This window comes from Akebia trifoliata, chromosome 5, assembly GCF_017979445.1.
Source record: "Akebia trifoliata isolate Shusen 1 chromosome 5, ASM1797944v1, whole genome shotgun sequence".
Lineage (NCBI taxonomy): Eukaryota > Viridiplantae > Streptophyta > Magnoliopsida > Ranunculales > Lardizabalaceae > Akebia > Akebia trifoliata.
The window spans coordinates 9,146,453-9,165,372 of NC_141379.1; the positions used below are offsets into that span (position 1 = coordinate 9,146,453).

Below are 18,920 nucleotides of genomic sequence, written 5' to 3' on the forward strand. Positions count from 1 at the left end.
TTCTTGATGGTTATAATTAGATCAACATGACATTTAAACTTGGCAAGACAATGGTTTATGTGTGTATATAGGAGAGAGAAGGCGAGATAGGGTTGCATTGGCTGAAAGACCACCTATCTAAATGGATTGCATGTTCACGTCACACCCTAAAACATGAGCAGGTGCCACATAGATGTAGAGCACAAAATCTTAAGAACTCTACAAAAAATTAAGGGAAGAAAATACTCACCATTAATCAACACATTTTAAATTTGTGAGTTCAATAGCTGTCCATTTTTTATGCCTTTGACAGGGCAATTTTTTTTTAATTTCCTTTTTATACCTAATCTAAACTATGAACCCTAGAGGGCTGAGGTGTCATTTGGACAAACGAGACCCAATGAGGAGTCCAGGCTCTAAAGGGTCCTTAGGTCCATATACATATATATATATATATATATATATATAGAAAATTGGCAATTTGATGCGAAGAAGACTATTTACAATGTATAGGAACCTTATTATTACCTTTAGTGTGCATAGAAACTTAAAAGAATTCTCACGATGATCCCCATCCTTTTCATTATATCCAATGGCTGCAGCTACCACATCCTAAAAAATGTGCAAAACATAAAATTGGTTAACTTTTCAGGAACAAAACCCATCAACCATTAATCCTGAAGTTCAATAATTAAACAAAATTTTGAAGGTGAGGAACTAGAAAGTAAATACCTTATAAACTGCTTGATATCCAGGAAACTCAACGCATGAACTTGAAGATCGAAGAACCAAGGACTTTCCAGCACCCCCAATATCAATTTGTATCTAATTTCAGACAGTATACAAGTAATCAACAAATGATAAACAACAAAAAGAAATCATGCACCATAAAAGCAGGGAAAAATTAAATGTAGATCACAGAAAAGGTCATGGATAATCATGCCAATACTTTTATGTAGAATGCATTTCATTTAAAGAATCAATTAAGAATGGCTGATGAGAAAAGAATAAAGCCATACTGGTTTAACTGTTACAGCAACAAAAAAAAAACAAAGAAGAAGAAGAAGAAATCGTGGCATTGAAACTGTAATCAAGAAAACCTCCATTCTGGAAGTCCTTGATTACCTCATGAGATTGATGTTAATGATGCCCCCATACACAGTGAAAACCCCCATAGAGAATCTGTTTGGACCTGGAGAATTAATGAATTATCCCCACTCATTCCAACAAGGGTCTGGTATACCTCATCCTCCTCTATTGGCCTCTCAAACCACAATCTTGATCTAAGCCATGCCTACTAATATCATAACATGACTAAAACTGCTAGACCACTGTAACACTTAATTACATACATTCTCCTTACTCACTAAAAAGATTCCAAAATTAGGTAAATTAACACAAAACAAAACAGAAGCAGAAATAAGAACCATATAATGGACTCAATATAGCTCTTAATGTGCATGGGTCCCACTCATGATTGTAACAGCTCCTCTTGTGCAATGTCTTGAACTAATGCTATTTAAATCCTTCATTGGCCAAGCTTATCCAGAGAAACAAAGTAAAACAAATCGTCTCCACCTGCTCAAATTTCAGGATTCCATTTACAGATTAAACAATAACAGTATCCATGCTCCGAGGTAATGAGACTCATTAGCAATAGGTGTACCTTAAGTCCGAATTTCAAACAAGTTATTCAGGCATGCAATGAGAAACTGATTTCTTCTCTATTTACTTGTTGAAATATGCAAATATGTTGCACATTTTCCCAGGTTAAGTGTTCTACCAATAAAGGAAGTTTGATTATAAACAAACAAATGCACCACTCCTCAAGTTTCATACATGAAGCATTAGCATAAATAACAATAAATGATGGGTACTAACTTAGGGATGGCTTCAATTTTCAGTGCTCTTCTCATAAATAGTGAAATATAGGCAAGTAGCTAAAGGCTAGGCAATATAATCAGTTCAATCTTGTTGTGCAAGTGAAGAGCACAACAGAAATTACCCCAACAATAGGAAATAAATAATAAGAGAGGAATCCTTAAACCAATACAATTTCCATGAAATAAGAAACGCATATTAACAAAATGTATGGATGATATTGAATGGTACAGCCCTAAATACAAGCATCGAGACCTTCCAAAAAAAAAAAATACAAGCACCGAGAGGCATTCACATAAATCAATATATTTACTTTTGGTAGCATGATTATTTATGATTTAGAAACTTTATTTCAGTTTTCATTGATCAGAAATATCTTTGTTCAACAACAACAATAAAGCATTATCCCAGAGATTGGGGTTGGCTAGATGAATTTTGTTCCTCCATTCCACTCTGTCCTGAGCCAAGTCTCCTATAATAGTAAGGACTTATCATTTTTGCAAATACCAAAAATGAAATGACAATAAAACACACCTGATCAATCACGGTGGGCTGCATTTGGCATGCCATTGTTCGAGCCCATATAAGGGTATACAACTTTAAGGAATCTTCATCAAGTACTCCAGTCAGCATTGCTGGAAAAAAAAATTAAAGTTCACAATTTTAACAAACAGTAGGCCTATCAGAGATGGTTAAATGAAGAAGTCCAAGATAGAGTATAAATTAAAAAAGGAAGATTTACTAGATAAAGTGTAGCAATATTGGTGTTTACTAATTATTTATTACTTGGTAACCTCCTTATGTTGGTGGGCCTAATTGCTTCATGTGCTTCTTGAGCATTCTTGACCTTCCTAAAGTACTTGCGAGTGCTCTCTGATGCAAAATCATGTCCATATCTACACAATAAAAGCAATTGTTGGTAGATAAAGGGAGAAACCAAAACATACTCGGTTTCTAAGCAAACAAACTGCAACTAAAGACATTTTATAAGGCATAAGTGGAGAGAAAGCTCTTTCCTTATACAGCTTTTAGTTTCATGTAGAAACACTCTGTGGTGAAAATCTGCAAGCTACAAGATTGTTTCAACATGTCAAGAGGATTTTGACATGGTGACAGCTCTAACTTGTGTATTTCCTATTGTAAATAATGTTGGTTTTACCTTTAAGACAGGTGGTTGTGTGGAAGGTTATGATGGTGCCACGCATAAACATAAGAACTAAACAGAATTACATATATGCGCCTATGTACACAAGATCAAATGTCACATTCACCTTTCTATGACCAGTGAATGTATGTCTTTTGCAGCTACATCAGAAACCTTGCAAGAAATAGAAACAAAGGAGAAGTTATTAGAAATTAACAAAAGGATATCAACTCATACTAGCATAAACTAGCTGGACAGAAAACAAAACACTCTGAAATGATTAAAGAAAAATGTTGCCAAGCATTATGTGCTCACAATGACAGGTATATGATGTATTGAACTGAGATTCTCATCAAACTAACAAAGCGTTGAATCAAGCATAGCATGGAAATTTAGGTGGTAATCCTTATAAAGTTTGAGTACCAAATCTAATACAAAACAGCACTAAAATAAGTTATCGGCTTAATAGTTGAGTACACAAGCACAATGTATAGATACACCTGTATCATTTGACACTATTTACAATCTTTTTTCCCCTGATTGAAACCACCTGTAGACTTGTATTCCACAACTTTATATACGCACCAAATAAATCTTACATACTACAAACTTCAAGAACTCAACAACCTTGAACATTCTTTCTGACTTTAGCCTAGAAATGTACTCAATGACCGACGATGGTACGCAATAAAACCTAGTACGAGGTTAGCCACCAGTCCTCAGAGAGTTTAAATTCACAACATACACATACTGTAAACCCACACCAAGCTTGCTAAAGGATATTGTAAGAGTTGCACCCCAATGCCCAAGCAATACTGCACACTTCAGTAGAAAGGGAGAAATTTCAAGACTTTTGAAAACTTAACAAGGCCTAATTGATGGTTTAGAATACCCTGAAGTGACCACTTCTGTTATCTTGGGTCTAACATACATAAGGACGGATGAGTGGAAAGACTATGAAATATAAGATTATAAATGAAGCATTTGGGAAAATGTAGGATCTCCAATTGGCAATAAAACTAAGAGAAAGTCAACTGAGATGGTTTGGGCATGTTCAACAAAAGCCTATTACAGCCCCAGTTGAAGTCCTAAAAGAGGGAGAGGAAGACCTATAAGGATGCAGATGGAAATAGTTAAGCGCTGAAGGCAGATATAAGCTTACTTTCAATAATAGAATACTTGGCTCTGCATAGAATGGAATGGAAGAACTGAATTCGTTTAGCTGACCTCAAAACTTTGGGAAAAGCCTTAAGAGGCTAAAGCTCAGATTGCACCTCAAACATTATGAAGTTAATAACACCAGTTACCTGTGAAATAAGTAAGAAACTATAAAATATAACTGAATTATAATTTCTGGATGGTTGTTTGTTTATACAGAGAGCATAATTTTCAGTCCTTGAGCACCTCAAATGTCTATTCATCTGAATTAGGCTAATTATTTTACTTTACTTGACTAACCTCTATTAACGACTAGGATGTACTCACATAGAGAGGTGATTAGGTATTTGCTATCAAATACAATTAGACTCAAACTTCAACAAAACTACCATTCGTGGAATTAGTATAGATTAGTGCTACAACTCTTACAACACTACTCTCTCCCTCCGTGCATTGTGCAAGCTGCCAATCATTTTACTTAAGTGTAATGTGCTCTTAATGAATTCAATAAGCATTGCATCTTAAACGTTTGAACCAAATAATCTTCAGCCGCTTCGGTGAAGTGAAACCAGCACTTGAGTGGTTCAACGACCAACTGCCTTGCACTGTAGTAACCATACTAATCCTGTTTACAACACTAATGAAAGTTATGGTCGGTATGACCAGCATTCAGGTCTTCAGAAAATGTCGAATCTCCTGAAGAACAGTTGTTCCAGGACAGTGCAAGTAGTGCTTGTGATTCCTCTGTTCACACTGAACTGGGTCCAGGTGACTGAAGTTAGGTTGAATTGCCTCGGGCCTCGGCCTCTCCATGGTGAAGTTCATTATTTGTTCCCAAGTCGGGTTAAATGGAATATGACAAAAGGAGCAGATATTGTGAACAAAAATACAACCACCATCCAGGACTCTGACGCAGTTATGATGGCAGACATGCTTATAGTATATACTGCCAATGTTCCTGGCCCATCAAACAGAAAACCAAAGGAATGTAGGTAAGCTTTTTATGTTCAATTTCAACAGATAAGAGCTTTGATGACATTAGTGTTTCTGATGGATTGAAATGAATGTTTTCTAACTTATGGTACGAATCCGTGTTGCATGCACGCATTGATACAATTAAATGCCCAGCTGGGAAAAAGGCATTGGAATTACATGTCCAAAAAACTGTTTCACCAATGGTAGAAAGAGCATTGTCGAACCAACCTAACCCCCAACCCCCACACAACACACACAACCAAACCAAACCAAGAAAGGCTCCTTGAAATTGTTAAATAAGGCTAAACATGTCTCAAGCCGTTCACTTTTTAAGCTTTGCCTAAAAACTGGACACTGAATAGAAAGCAATCTCTAACCAATGCCTCTTTCCTACATGGGAAGCTCATTTCTAGTGCCAAATAAGTAAATTCACAGTAAGGTGCAGCTCCTCACAAACATGCCAGCTCATACATGATGTGTATTTTGGGTTGGGTTACTGTCAATGGTTCGGGGAAAAGATTAAAAAAAAAGTATGAAACAAAATAGAAAGTGTCAGCAAAGACCAGGACAGTGGTAAAAAATTAAAGAATAAATAAATAAATAAAAAGCTAAACTAGAACAGAAATGAAGACATAAAATGTATCTGAAAGGCAATTGTTTGCAAAAATAAATACAGTAGGCAAATTATTTAGAACTCCCAAGCAACAGCATCATATTTCCTGCAGGTGAACTCAAATAACCATCATTTTAAGACTTCATGCAGCGGAACTGATACCTACGTGCAGACCATCAGTTCGCATGTACGTTATCAACCCTGTTGCCTCATCATCCGATAGTTTAACTCCCTCATACAACTTCTGAGCAACCTGTATTCACAAAGAAACATGAGTGTCGTGAGAAAACGAAAAGTTATGAAACAATTTCAAATCTACAAAACCCATAAAAGTGTTTTTTGATAGATATAGATAAAATGGGAAGGAGGTCAAGGTGACCTACCTTGTACAGCAAGGCAAGCAGAAGGAAATAAACCAAAAAAAAAAAAAAAACAAACAAACAAACAAAAATAGGAACTAATCAGAAGCTAAATCTATGAACCTCTGTGCATCAAGTCTACAAACCCAATCCCATCTAAACAAAAGACCCTTGAAGAAACATTCCTTTGAATTCCTAGAAGATTTTGCACCAAAGGAATATGAACCCAAGAATGTTGATGATAACTTCTTGCGAGAATGCTCACTCCCTACGAAAGTTCTGCAGTTCCTTTCCTTCCTGATGCCCCATCACACAGAAAATGGAGTAACTCCAAAGAATCTTTTTTTGCATTAACAAAAGGCGATCCAAGAAACTGTAATGCTTGACTAATGATAAGAACGATTATGAGAAGGAACAAGAAAAACCCCTTTAACCCATACTTCTTATACTAGCTATTAACAATTAACAATATTCTTGTACTAACCTAGTATTTACCTATAAAAAAAATGGAACAAAAAATGTGAAACAAAGGCCTAAAATGGGACCAAACTTTGTGGGAGAATGAACAATGAATGAGTAAGTGATCGATTCACCATTGGTATGACCTGGTCAAAATAAAACGTTTCAAAACAGCAGAGAAAATAAAGAGAGACTTATGGACTTTTGGACCTCACACAGCTCAAGTTGCATGGGAAGACCAACGATGATTCTGGGGAAGTAATTCATAAAAGGATTTGACTGAAAAGAACTCAGCCTTGCTTCCTTTCCACTCCAAAGATCATCAAACTCATGTGGATGGGGACACAGGATATATAAGTAATGAACCTCACAACAGACTCTACCTCCCAATCATTGAACAATCTTTTAACCCAACTCCCCAGACAATCCTAGCCACCCTGCATCATGAATTTTTCAATTGGCAACAGCTTCTTTAAAGAGATCTCATATACTTGTGGGTACTGCTCCTTGAGAGATGATGTGCCGCACAAGAGATCTTCTGAAATCCTAACTCTCAACCCCCTCCCTATTCTAAAGACAATCCTAATCAGGAATTGAGGGAGAACTTTGTAAATGCTCTTCCATACCCCACACCCAAAAGAAGACTTTATCTCCCCTTAGGAGTTGAATTAAAACAAGAAGAAGAAGAGTAATAATCAAAGGAAATAAGGTGAAACTAGCAATCCATTCAACAACTTAGTTAGCCAACATGAGGCATCTTTCTGGTCTTTAAAATATTATTTAACAACTTATTTAGCAAAAACATGTTTCAAAGTTCCATGCCGTTTCAGAATATTTTGGTGGAACATTCCACTTTCGGTCAAGATCAAAACGAAATATTGAATGTTTTAGTTTGTCTCAGAATGTTTCAGTCAAGATAGTTTTAATTTTTCTTCTGACCAAAACATTGCATCGAAACAAGATTTTAAACCTTGGCCAGGATAATCCAAAACTTCCCGTCTATAGGAATACAATCTGGTCCTAAAATCCTACCCATTTTATCATTGCCAACGTTGTTTACACTTTTACAACCCTAGATCTATGGAAGTAAGTGTGCTCTTGGATTTCCCATGTATCACTTGCCAGCTCAAAGTCTCTTGTGTCCTCATTTAATAATTTCTGAAAATAATCTTGTCACCTTTCTAACTTTCCATCTCTTACCAAGACCATCTCAAACTTGGCTTAATGCACCTAGCATTATCCAAGTATTTAGTTTTCCTTTCTCTAATTTGCATAAACTTATCAACAAAAGAACCATTGTAATGCTAGGATAATAAAAAAAATTAAACCAAAAATTTCTTAAATGCCAACAACCTAACATCATTATCCAAGTGCAGAGAACAACCAAAACCCCATCCACAAATAGATAACATGAAATGAAGACTGACAAAGAGTATTTATATAATAAACAACCCAGAACAAAATTAACCCGGCAATATGTCTAACCTTCATTGTATATGAGGCCGAAAAATTAAATTTGTTTGCAGCATCCTGCTGAAGAGTCGATGTTATATATGGTGCCGGAGGATTTTTCCGTGATTTGCTCATTTTTGAGCCTACCACTACAAAACTCGACGAAGTAATCTTCTCCTCAATATCTTTTACTTCAGCTTGAGAGCTGATTGAGAGTTGCTCTAACTTTTTGAAATTGAAATGAGTCAAGTGTGATGGAAACGAAAAGGACTTCTCCAAGCGTTCAGGTTCCTTTCTGTTGAATTCGACTTCGACACTCCAATACTCCTGTGGTTTAAATTCATCAATGTCCATTTCTCGATCACATATGAGAGCCAGAGCTGCAGATTGGACTCGTCCAGCTGACTGACAACCCGGTAATTTCCTCCATAAAAGCGGCGAAATGCTGAATCCAATTAAATAATCAAGAGAACGCCGTGCAAGATAAGCATGAACCAAGTTCGCATTGATGTCTCGAGGAGCCTGCAGAGCACTTTTGATGGATGATTCAGTTATTTCATGAAAGACAACTCTCGCGACATTAATGTTTTCATGTAAGGCATCTTGTTGTTGCAACATCTCACTTATGTGCCAAGCTATTGCCTCTCCCTCACGATCAGGATCAGATGCAAGGATAAGATTTTCTGCTCTGATAAGTGAAACAAGCGGAAAAAAAATAAGAATCCAAAGCATCAGAAACACGTTTGAAATCCCCCCCCCCCAAAAAAAAACAGGAAAAAAGGAAAGAATAAAAGGGTGGAGTGTGGAAAGATATATGAAAACGAACTTTTTATTGTCATTCAAGAAGAGTTGCTACCGGCACCCCCAACTTTTACTTATTACAACCCAATTAAAGATTAAAAGTCACTCCTCAAACATTACAATAGTTTGGCTCAAATTATAATCTCAACAACATTATAACACTCGTTGAAACAATTTCATTAGTTGTTTACAATTATGATTAGGCAGCTAATATAAAATCCAAAACCCAAAAAATAGAAATCTAGCAAAAAAAAAAAATGAGAGAGCTTCTATTTGCACCCCAACTTATACTTATTCTCAACCATTCGCTCATCTTCTTTATTTTTAATTGGGCTGTAATAAGTAAAATTTGGGTTGCCAGTAGCAGCTCTCATCTTAATCTACAAAGAAGATTGTAATTAAAGTGTTAGTCAGGGGACAAAGGAAGACCGACAAAGTGGGGACAATGCACTATGATAATATTGTAATTGATAAATTAGTGATAAAGAAAGACCACGAATAATACCCGTTTAGTGCAACTTTAATACTCTTAAGATGAGTCCAGGCAGCAGAAGGAACCTCCCATACCATACTGAATCCATCATCAGGCCGCACAGATCCTGATCTGCCAGCCAAGTCTCTCACATGGCCATAACTAGGCAGAACTTCAAACATATCCCCAAGATATCCTTGAATGACTTTCGCTTTTGTGAGAGATTCCACCACCACAACAGATTTCCCCCTCGGAGGATATAAGGGCTTCAATTTTCTTCCTGGAGGCTTTTTGTTTACCTCGACAGGCACTGCACTGTGGTGTTTTTTAGTAGGGACATTATCCGATTTCACAATCTTAACTTTTTTATGAGGTTTTGTTTTTCTTTTAGAGCTCCCAACCGTCTTCTTGGACTGCTCAGGGATTAAGGTCGTCTCTTCAACTTGAAGAATCTGAAAAATAAACCAATAGTTAAAATTTACAGATGGATGGAACACTAAAACTGGGTCTTTGACAAATTCACTGGTACTTACTTCTGAAGACTGAGAGGATTGGCCAGCTTTGGTCACGATAGGTTTCTTTGCTCGAGAAGCTTGTTTAGAACCTTTGGTCTTGGCTACACCAGAGCCTGAAAGTCGTTCTTCGTGTTTCTTATTTCCAAGTTTAGTAACTTGGTCATTGCTGTTATTCTTGGCTGGAGTTGAAATAGATGGTTTTGACTCTGCGTTCTTCTCGACGCTTCCACTCACTTGTGCATTGGGCTTCATGGCATCCACAGACTTAGCCACTGACTTGCTAACGTCATCAGATGGACTCTTTTTTACATGAGCTTCGTCAAAACTGCTGCTACAAACAGCAGTCGATGACTTCACTTGCTTCTGAAACCTCTGAGGCCTCTTGAAAGAATAATTATTACCTCCACTCTTCCCATCTCTAATACTCACATTATTATTATTCACGTTCGTTGATTTTCTCGGAAATTGGGACTTTTGTGGAGCGTTAATTGAAAAGAATCTCCTACCAAAGCATTCATAAGATGGAGAATCCAATTTAAAACTAATTTCTAGGCATCTAGAAGTGAAATTTCTCACGTATTTCATGGTACAAGGAAACCCAAATTGTAGTTGGGTCTGGAAAGTAACACTTTGGCTCTGCCTGTATTCACCATTACAGCTTTTGAAGGGGCGAGTATCACGTTCAACCTTGAATCTGAGACCTATTAATTTATCTTTAGTGAGTCGTCCAGTCTCCCCTTTTTTTCTAAATGCAAGCTGAGTACATTTTCCATATTTACCAACACTGAGAAATGGTGAATAAGGTAAGAAAGTGCCTGGATATTTCTCTAATGTCCTGCATTGCAACTGCCACACCATTTCAAGCAATAACAAAGACATCATCGTCAAAGTTAGAACATCGAATGTAGGCAAGAATATTAAGACCCAGAAAGTAAAATCCAATTGAAAAATTAAAGGATATATATCAAAAATAAAATTAAAAAAAATTATATCCAGAAAGTAAAATCCAATTCAACATTTACAGCGTGGATAATTATTAATTAATTATACAGAATGTTTCAGCACTACAAGTGAGGGAACAACTTGAGCATTCCATAACCCATAATCATAATTAATTTTTTTTCTATATTTCCGTGGGCAGCAAAGTCATTTGGGATAATTACAAGTTATAACCAGAAGAAGAATTGAATCACTTATTTAGGCTAAAATGTGATTTCTCCATTTATTTCCTATCCCTGAAATCTAAATTTTAAGTCAAGTTTCAAGTTTGTGTGAATATTGAGAAAAAACATCTCAAGAAAAATCAATTTCTTTACAAAACATTCCTTATAAAATGGATTCTTGAGAAAAAGTTGGGATTTTTCTCCTGGTAAGAAAATCATTTTCTCAGGGTGTCAGATTCGGATAGAAAAAACATCTACCCACCTAGTTTTCCAGGTAAAAATACGTAGTCAAACGAACGAAAACTGCATTTTTCCCGGGAAAATTAATTTCCCGCCCATTTTCTTGTTACGATCAATTAAACCCTAAAATTCGAAAAACTTCATCGTTCATTCGATATTCCGCAAGAAACAAGTTTCAAGTAAAATAAATCATAAATCAAGAAAAAGACAATATAATACAAGGGAGCGAATGAGTGGAAGAGAAAAATTGCAGAAAAAAGTTACCATGTTGGGAAGGTGATAAGAGCTCGATGAGTTTCCGTACAAAGAAGTGGAAGAAAACAACCTACGCAGCTGAAAAGCCATTTAAAGCTTTCTGCAACTTGAATAAACGGCCAAAGCCATTAAAGTACAATGGTTTCTCTGCGATGTTTCAGATAACATTTGGAGAAGATAGTTGCTGAGACGCCATTAGAGGAGTTAGAGTGAGCAACAGAGCGAAAGAAAGAGAGAGAACACACACAGTGTTACAGTGTTCTACGAAGCGATATGGTGAATAAACAATTTATATATTAAACCGCCGAAGACTGCGAATTAGGGCAGTCGACTTGTTCACACCTGAGAACAATGTTTCAAAACCCAAGATTGTGACGGATAGGGCAAAAAAATGGGTCTGATTTTATCCGATGAGTGATCCGAATCTTGTGTGGTTGGATCATTGGAGTAAACCCCCATGTCCCTTGATTCGGGTATGGATCCATCTAAATCCGAATGATATATTACTTTGAAAATTATATTTTATTATTTTTCAAAAGAGTTGTGATAATCGTCCGAACAAGTAGAAAAGTCCCACTCCTTTTGTGATAAGAACTGGAAGTGGAACGAAAGGTATGATCCATGCATATTGATGTATACGTTCCATTAGAAAATCACACTTTTTTTTAATTTTTAATTACTTATTAATTGTTTTTGGTTCATCCCTTGGGCTTTGATGATATACTACGTGATGATTTTATTGAAAAAGATTAAAGTCGCGGTATTTATTTCCTGCAAGATTGGGTCTCTCTACCAGGTGTTTTGCCCGTGGCTTCAGGGGGTATTCACGTTTGGCATATGCCTGCTCTGACCGAGATCTTTGGGGATGACTCCGTACTACAGTTCGGTGGAGGAACTTTAGGACACCCTTGGGGAAATGCACCGGGTGCCGTAGCTAATCGAGTAGCCCTAGAAGCGTGTGTACAAGCTCGTAATGAGGGACGTGATCTTGCTCGTGAAGGTAATGAAATTATCCGTGAGGCTTCCAAATGGAGCCCTGAACTAGCTGCTGCTTGTGAAGTATGGAAGGAGATCAAATTCGAATTTGAAGCAATGGATACTTTGTAATCCAGTAAATTAGTAATCCAGTAATTACCGTTCGTTCCCTTAATTGAATTGCAATTCAACTCGGCCCAATCTTTTCCTAAAAGGATTGAGCCGAATAAAGAATGAGGCTCCTAGTGCATATATATTTTTTGCATATAGATCAGACTTGATCTAGATATATACGATCTTAAATACAAGATCTAAGACTAAACAACTCAAATGCTTCTATTGTATTGTTGGATTCAGAATTAATCCTATGGATCCCTGGGATTGGTGGATTATTTTATCTTTATATCCCGTAGTTTCGGACATGGGATCGAGCTAAGGATCACAACGCCTTCTACCCATCCTGTATATTGTCCTTTTTGTTCCGTGTTGCAATAGAAACTTATTATTCTCCGAAATTATACGAAAATGAATTCTTCAGAGGAGAGAACCTATATTTATCTTTTCAATGATAATTTGTACACGACATAGGATAAACCTCTCTTTATTATTTATATATAATATATAAAGATTTGATATTTATAATTGAATATTTATAATTATAATTGAAGAAAGGGTTCCATCATATCATATATAGTGAAGTCACATGTTATCCCGATTCCCACAAAGGAGAATCATTTCTTTTAATACTTATTCATTATTACTTCCTTTTCTGTACACTCCCTTCACAAAATCATAGATGCTTCAAGATACACGAGAACAAATATTTATGTTTTTTTGTATAGTTCTATGAAGGGAGCATACAGAAAAAATAGTCAAATTATCAAAGACTATTTGTTAAAATACCATCAAGAGATTACAAATAAATGTGGTTAATGTGACACAATACTTCAAACTATGACAAGGGAAGGGAAGATCCAACGGTGATACATGTGTTTGAAGATGGATTCAGTATTTGGTATAAACACAATGATTGATCCATCCCCAAAATAGGTTGCCTGTGTGAAGACTTTCAAAACAACTAAAGTACCAGAGATGTTTTTGAGATAATGTGAAATTTCCGGATTAGTTTAATCTCCAGTGAGATTCCTTTAAGTAGATAAACATTGCATGTGAAAGTTACATAACCGTATGATCACATCCTAACTGCATAAGATAATGATCCAATGTATCATTATACACCATAGTACAATACAACACAATCTAATACTTTAACATCCTCCATAGCAATCACATGGTCTTTTGAACAAGGAATGTAAGATTGTACATATTATCAATGCCCTCGATCATACTTGTTGTAGATCACCATCAATTGTTGATGAATCCAATTGCCAGTGATTAAGATGAAGTGATCCTCTTGATGGTTTGCTTGAGAGAGAAGGATGATATGCCCATGTGAATAGAAGAAAAGGATGAGCGACACACCCAACTCAGATGGGCCTAAATTTAGCCATTATCGATTCAGGTTAAATCGAAACCTGATGGATTTTAATCTGCGAATTAATCAAATGGTCTACAATGGACCAATTCACAGGCTCAATGTCAGCACACCATGGCAAAATCATGAGTGATAGCTTTTATGGGCCTCATGGACCTTTAAAAGAGAATAGGCCTTAATGGACCAAAGGAAGATTGATCATAAGAGATTCAGGGGTTGTTCGTTTGAAATTTAAAAGCCAGTTCAATTTGCTTTTTTAGCTTTTAAGCCAAAAAAGCCACATGAGCAGTGTTCGTTTGAGCTCTTTTAACTCCGATGAAAATCAACAAAAGTCAAAAAATAACTCTTATTTAGAGATGTTTAAACGAGGCTTTTTTAATTTGCTTATGCGCAGAGCCGATCACCGAAAACGACTAAGGTATAATGATCGAAAAGCCCTTCATCTTTATTTGTATTTCCAATGAAAAAACCTTAACCCTATTTCGTTATCAACTTCGAACGAAAATCCCTCCTCGTCACTCTCCACTCTCACTCTTGACTTCCTTCTTCGTTTAGATCTCTCTCGGTTCACACAAATCTATCTCTCACTCTCTACACGTCGCGAATCTTGGGTTTCCTCATCTCTCACATAGGTAAATCTCCACTCTCTGCTCTCAATTGTGTTGCCTTTGTGTCATACTCTTCTTTCACCTTAAATACCAGACCAAATTAATCGATTTTTATATTTAAGATAAGAAACCCAAGTGGACAAGTGTCGGCTTTTGGATTCTAATTTCTGTATAAGTTGTATGAGAAGCTGATTGGTGTTCATCAGACACATAGAGTGTACCTTATTCTCACCATTTTCAGGTAGGACAAATGATTTTAGCTTAATCGATTGTTTTTATTTATGGGTGCATTTTATAAGTGAAGATTGACGAAAAATTTAGAGAAAGATTTTATTTTATTTTTTAATTTTTCTAGTTAAGCTGGGAAAATGTTCTGGTTGTAAGAGTTTATAGGGAATTTTTTTTTTATCTAAGTATATATTTTTCTACATTTTTTATAAAAGTAAGATCTGATTTTAGTGGTATGTTAGTCTATTTTTTTCTTTTTTTTGAATTCTTATTATCTTTTGGATATATTTTGTGACGCCCCGCCAAACGCTAACACAAAACCCAATGCCAAATCTCAAGGTACTAGGTGGCACCTCGAAATTTCGGCATGGCCTCCTCTGTATACATTAACGTTCAACGGAACACAACACCTGATAAACAAAATTATAACAAAACTTGTATATAAAGATGTAAATATAGGAATAACAGTGAAAGACTAATTACATCTAACATGTAAATAGATCAGAGTGCGGAAGTTTAGCGACATACATGCTCACAAAAGTTTAACCTCACTCTAACATAGTCCTAACACTCTGCCCAAAACACTATGTACACTTCTTAGGATGAACAAACTCTTAAGGGAAGTAACCCCAATGCTCACCGGGAAAATGGACACTGGTCGTCAATCTGACCAACCAGAGGCTCCTCAATTACTGACTCTACGCCCGTCTCGATAGCTGCAAGTGGTGAAACTAAAAAAAAAATAGGAAGAAAATGGTGAGTAACAATGGTTACCCAATAAGTCCACAACCAATTCCTACTAATAACCTCCTCTAAATATGATCGAGTAAACATGCTGAACAGTTTAGCAAATGCAAAGTTTTACAAGAGAAAATACGATTAACTGGTACATATAGCCAGGGATGAGCATCTAAACAGTTTAAAAGTTTACATCACATCAATCATCAGTATTCATTATACGTTTTTCATCTTTTGCAAATATAGTTGACAATATTGAAATAATAGACATGCTTTACAGTTTATAATTTGAAATATAACAACAGATACATAATACAAGTGGTGGAATATTGGAATTAAAGAGTTGGGATTCACGACTGGATCGCTCGCAGTCAGGACATGATATTCCTCAATAACATAGTAGTTCCTGATTTTGTGGTTGGTCGCTGTTTACCACCCTTGCGGGACCATTTATCCGGCTCAGGCTGGCCGTTTGACGTAATCGTAAGCAATTGGTCTCTTTTCAATGTGTCAGAACGTTCGACTACTACTAGATTGTTAGTGATCACTGACTAATCATCTTCGTCTATGCCTATCAGGCGTGCATGTGATTCCCAAAATAACACTCCACTCGTATACGACCACATTTACAATACACATTCACTGATAAAGATAAGAAAAGAATGGACCCGGATTCCAATTGTGACTCCACTCTCATACGCATCCCATACCACGTATGAGCTTGGTGGTCCCTACCGTACATCCCAGGATAGTGCACCCCTCCGGATGATGTGACGCACTATCCCTTCAGGCATTTACAAATCCTTTAACAGCTCACAAAATAGCTACGTATATATATGATTTTTCATTTAGAATAAAGGAGAAAATTAACAGAACAGGGTTGAGAATGGATATCTAGTTCCTACCATGCAACTGTGGCCAATCGGCCTAAAAATAAATAACAGTACTCAGCGCACACGCTAAAATAATCGAAAATAAACATGCAACCCTTTCATTAATAATCTGGATATCTTTTCACCAACCTACATGCAACATACAATGTAAAATGCAGACATCACCCCTCGGGTGTGATTCTGACATTTATCGTTCATTCCCTTTTCCATTCTCTCGACATTCTCACTTTTCATCCTTTCAAATCAACCATCCACTTCTAATCTTTTAAAGTCATTCTTTTGATCTTTCCATTGAAAATCATTAAAGTTTATTAAAAAACAAGGTCCCGACGATGCACAGGGCCAAAGTTGTTAAAAATAAGGGAAGCTGGTGAAATTTTGGCTAAGTGTTGGAAACTCAATTTTTCAAAGTTCTCAAAATTGAAAACGGGTTTTTCGAAATGAAGTCTCGATCACGAGATTCGACACCATATAGTTTTTGCAATCTAATTCAAAGTTATGCGAAAGTTATTACATTTTGAAAACTTGCCGAAATGTCGAAAACTACGTTTTGTTCTTGGAACCAAAATTTGAATTTTGATCCTTTGAGATTCGGATCTCGTAACCATTCTCATTATTCCGAAATGGGGGTTAAAACCTTAATTTCATTAAAGAACTTAAAGTAAATGGAAAGTAAAAATTAAAGAGGACATTTACTTATATGTTTTTAATGAAATGAAGGGTGGAAAATCTAGTATAAGCAATGGGGAGGTCAAGGCAAAAGTCAAAACACAGTTCTGAAGAGAACTGTTTCAGTTGGTGGCTGAATCATAGTTCTGTTGGTGGAACCGACAGAATACTCATCGGCAGGTATCGGTGGGACCGACGGCATCTGCAGACAGAACAAAATTTTCAACGGCTTCTTGGTTTCGTCGGTGGTAGAAGTTCCATTCTGTCGGTGAGACCGACAGAATGCCTTCGGCAGGTACCGGTGGCATCGACCTTTCCCACCTACAACCTGAACCTCACTCGCGATTTTTGGATTTTTCGATCCATTCTTTGGATCTTTGTTCCGTTCTTCAAACCCCTCAACCCACCCACGAATTCAACATTAAAAATATAGATAAAACACATCAAATCCCTATTTCTATCATGAATTTCAATTCAGACAAAGATTTCTACGATTTAAAACAAACAATAAGTTTTATTAAAATAACCTAAATGCATATTTTTCATAAATCTAAAGTTACCAATAGGAATTGAAAGTCCCCTACTTGTTTGTGGAAGCCAAAAGTGATGAACTCGTACAATGATCAAAGTTGGTGGTGAAAGAGTTGGTGTTGAGTTGAGTTTGATGCAAAGAAGATGAGGGTTTGAAACTCCTTCGACAACGGCACTCTCTTCCACTTCTACCTTAGAAGACAAGCCTCCACTAGTAAGGTGAAGCTCTGAGTATGACGGTACCCTAAGCTACTCACTGATTTCTGATGGAAGGTGAGGAAATGGACGTGAATGGGCTAACAAAGAGGGTGAGGTTGTGGCTCTCGTCATAGCCGACAACTTTGTCTTTTTCGTCGGGGTTCAACGGTCATTCCTTCTCAATGAATCTTGAGGTGAAGAGAAGAAACCCTAGATTGAGAAAAGGGCTGAGGTTTGGTTTCTTTAGAGAGAATGGAAACAAGTGAGAATAAAAGAAAGTTTACTTTCTTTTATAAAAAGCTGATGGCATACTTGTAATTTCTTTCCTATTTCTAGTTTCGACCGTAACTTAACTATTCGGACTCGAAAAATGACAAACGAGTATACCGTTTCGAATAATTTTTCGTTGCGGACCTAATGGTGTCATCAAAATTTTCTGAATCTTGCTCTAACAAAACTTTACTATTTTGGATCCCACTTAACGCGAAATTTGAGGATTTATTAACTTTTTCACCAGAACTAGAATTCAAACTTGTTTACAGGCTAAAGTATATATTTCGATCATTTTGAAACTAATGACGAAGTCAGTTTTCCTTGAAATTAATCATAACAAGATTCGAATATTTTACTCTAAGTCTCTCCTTTGATATTTTCTTTCAAATCTCACCATTTAATTTTCTCGAGATATGAGTTGAAAATTCGGGGTGTTACATGTTTTGTGGGGTTGAAACCAAATTAGAGAAGCTCTTATGTTGACTACAGTTGGATTTTAGATTTATCAAAGAACCCATTAAATGGAAAAATAAATGAATAAAAAGATTATTATTATTATTATTATTATTTTTTGGTTGCAAGAAACCTTGATTTATATTTCTAAAATTAATAGTAGTATTTGGAGTTGATGACATGTGAGAATAATTTGATTGAATTTATTTTATTTTATTTATGATAATATGTGGTTTAAGATTAGACCTGCTTTCTCTGTTGGTGAGTATATATTCTGCAACTTGGATCAAATTTAGTTGAAAGATTTGCTTTTTTTTTTTTTTTCCAGTTTATATAATTAAATATAGGATGATCACATTATAAATAACCAATAATTCAAGAAATAGTCAACTT

The 18,920-nt window shown here is 36.1% G+C and overlaps 1 protein-coding gene across 2 annotated transcripts in view; it reads right to left on the minus strand.

The window, feature by feature from the left end:
- The window catches only part of LOC147401415 (DNA topoisomerase, type IA, core), a 38,102-nt gene extending 26,274 nt beyond the window's left edge, over nucleotides 1-11,828 (minus strand). Inside the window, exons 1-10 of one of the 2 annotated variants that reach the window (XM_086442722.1) lie at nucleotides 11,476-11,827; nucleotides 9,827-10,654; nucleotides 9,327-9,745; nucleotides 8,054-8,708; nucleotides 5,917-6,003; nucleotides 3,132-3,178; nucleotides 2,647-2,756; nucleotides 2,395-2,495; nucleotides 712-804; nucleotides 508-591 (exon numbers count right to left, since the gene is read on the minus strand). In XM_086442722.1, coding sequence (XP_086298848.1) covers nucleotides 508-591; nucleotides 712-804; nucleotides 2,395-2,495; nucleotides 2,647-2,756; nucleotides 3,132-3,178; nucleotides 5,917-6,003; nucleotides 8,054-8,708; nucleotides 9,327-9,745; nucleotides 9,827-10,654; nucleotides 11,476-11,556 — 2,505 coding nt within the window. In that variant the 5' untranslated portion in view covers nucleotides 11,557-11,827. Of the gene's footprint in view, nucleotides 1-507; nucleotides 592-711; nucleotides 805-2,394; nucleotides 2,496-2,646; nucleotides 2,757-3,131; nucleotides 3,179-5,916; nucleotides 6,004-8,053; nucleotides 8,709-9,326; nucleotides 9,746-9,826; nucleotides 10,655-11,475 lie in introns of both variants that reach the window. The other variant, XM_086442723.1, reaches the window with a different exon arrangement.
- Nucleotides 11,829-18,920: the final 7,092 nt, after the last annotated feature.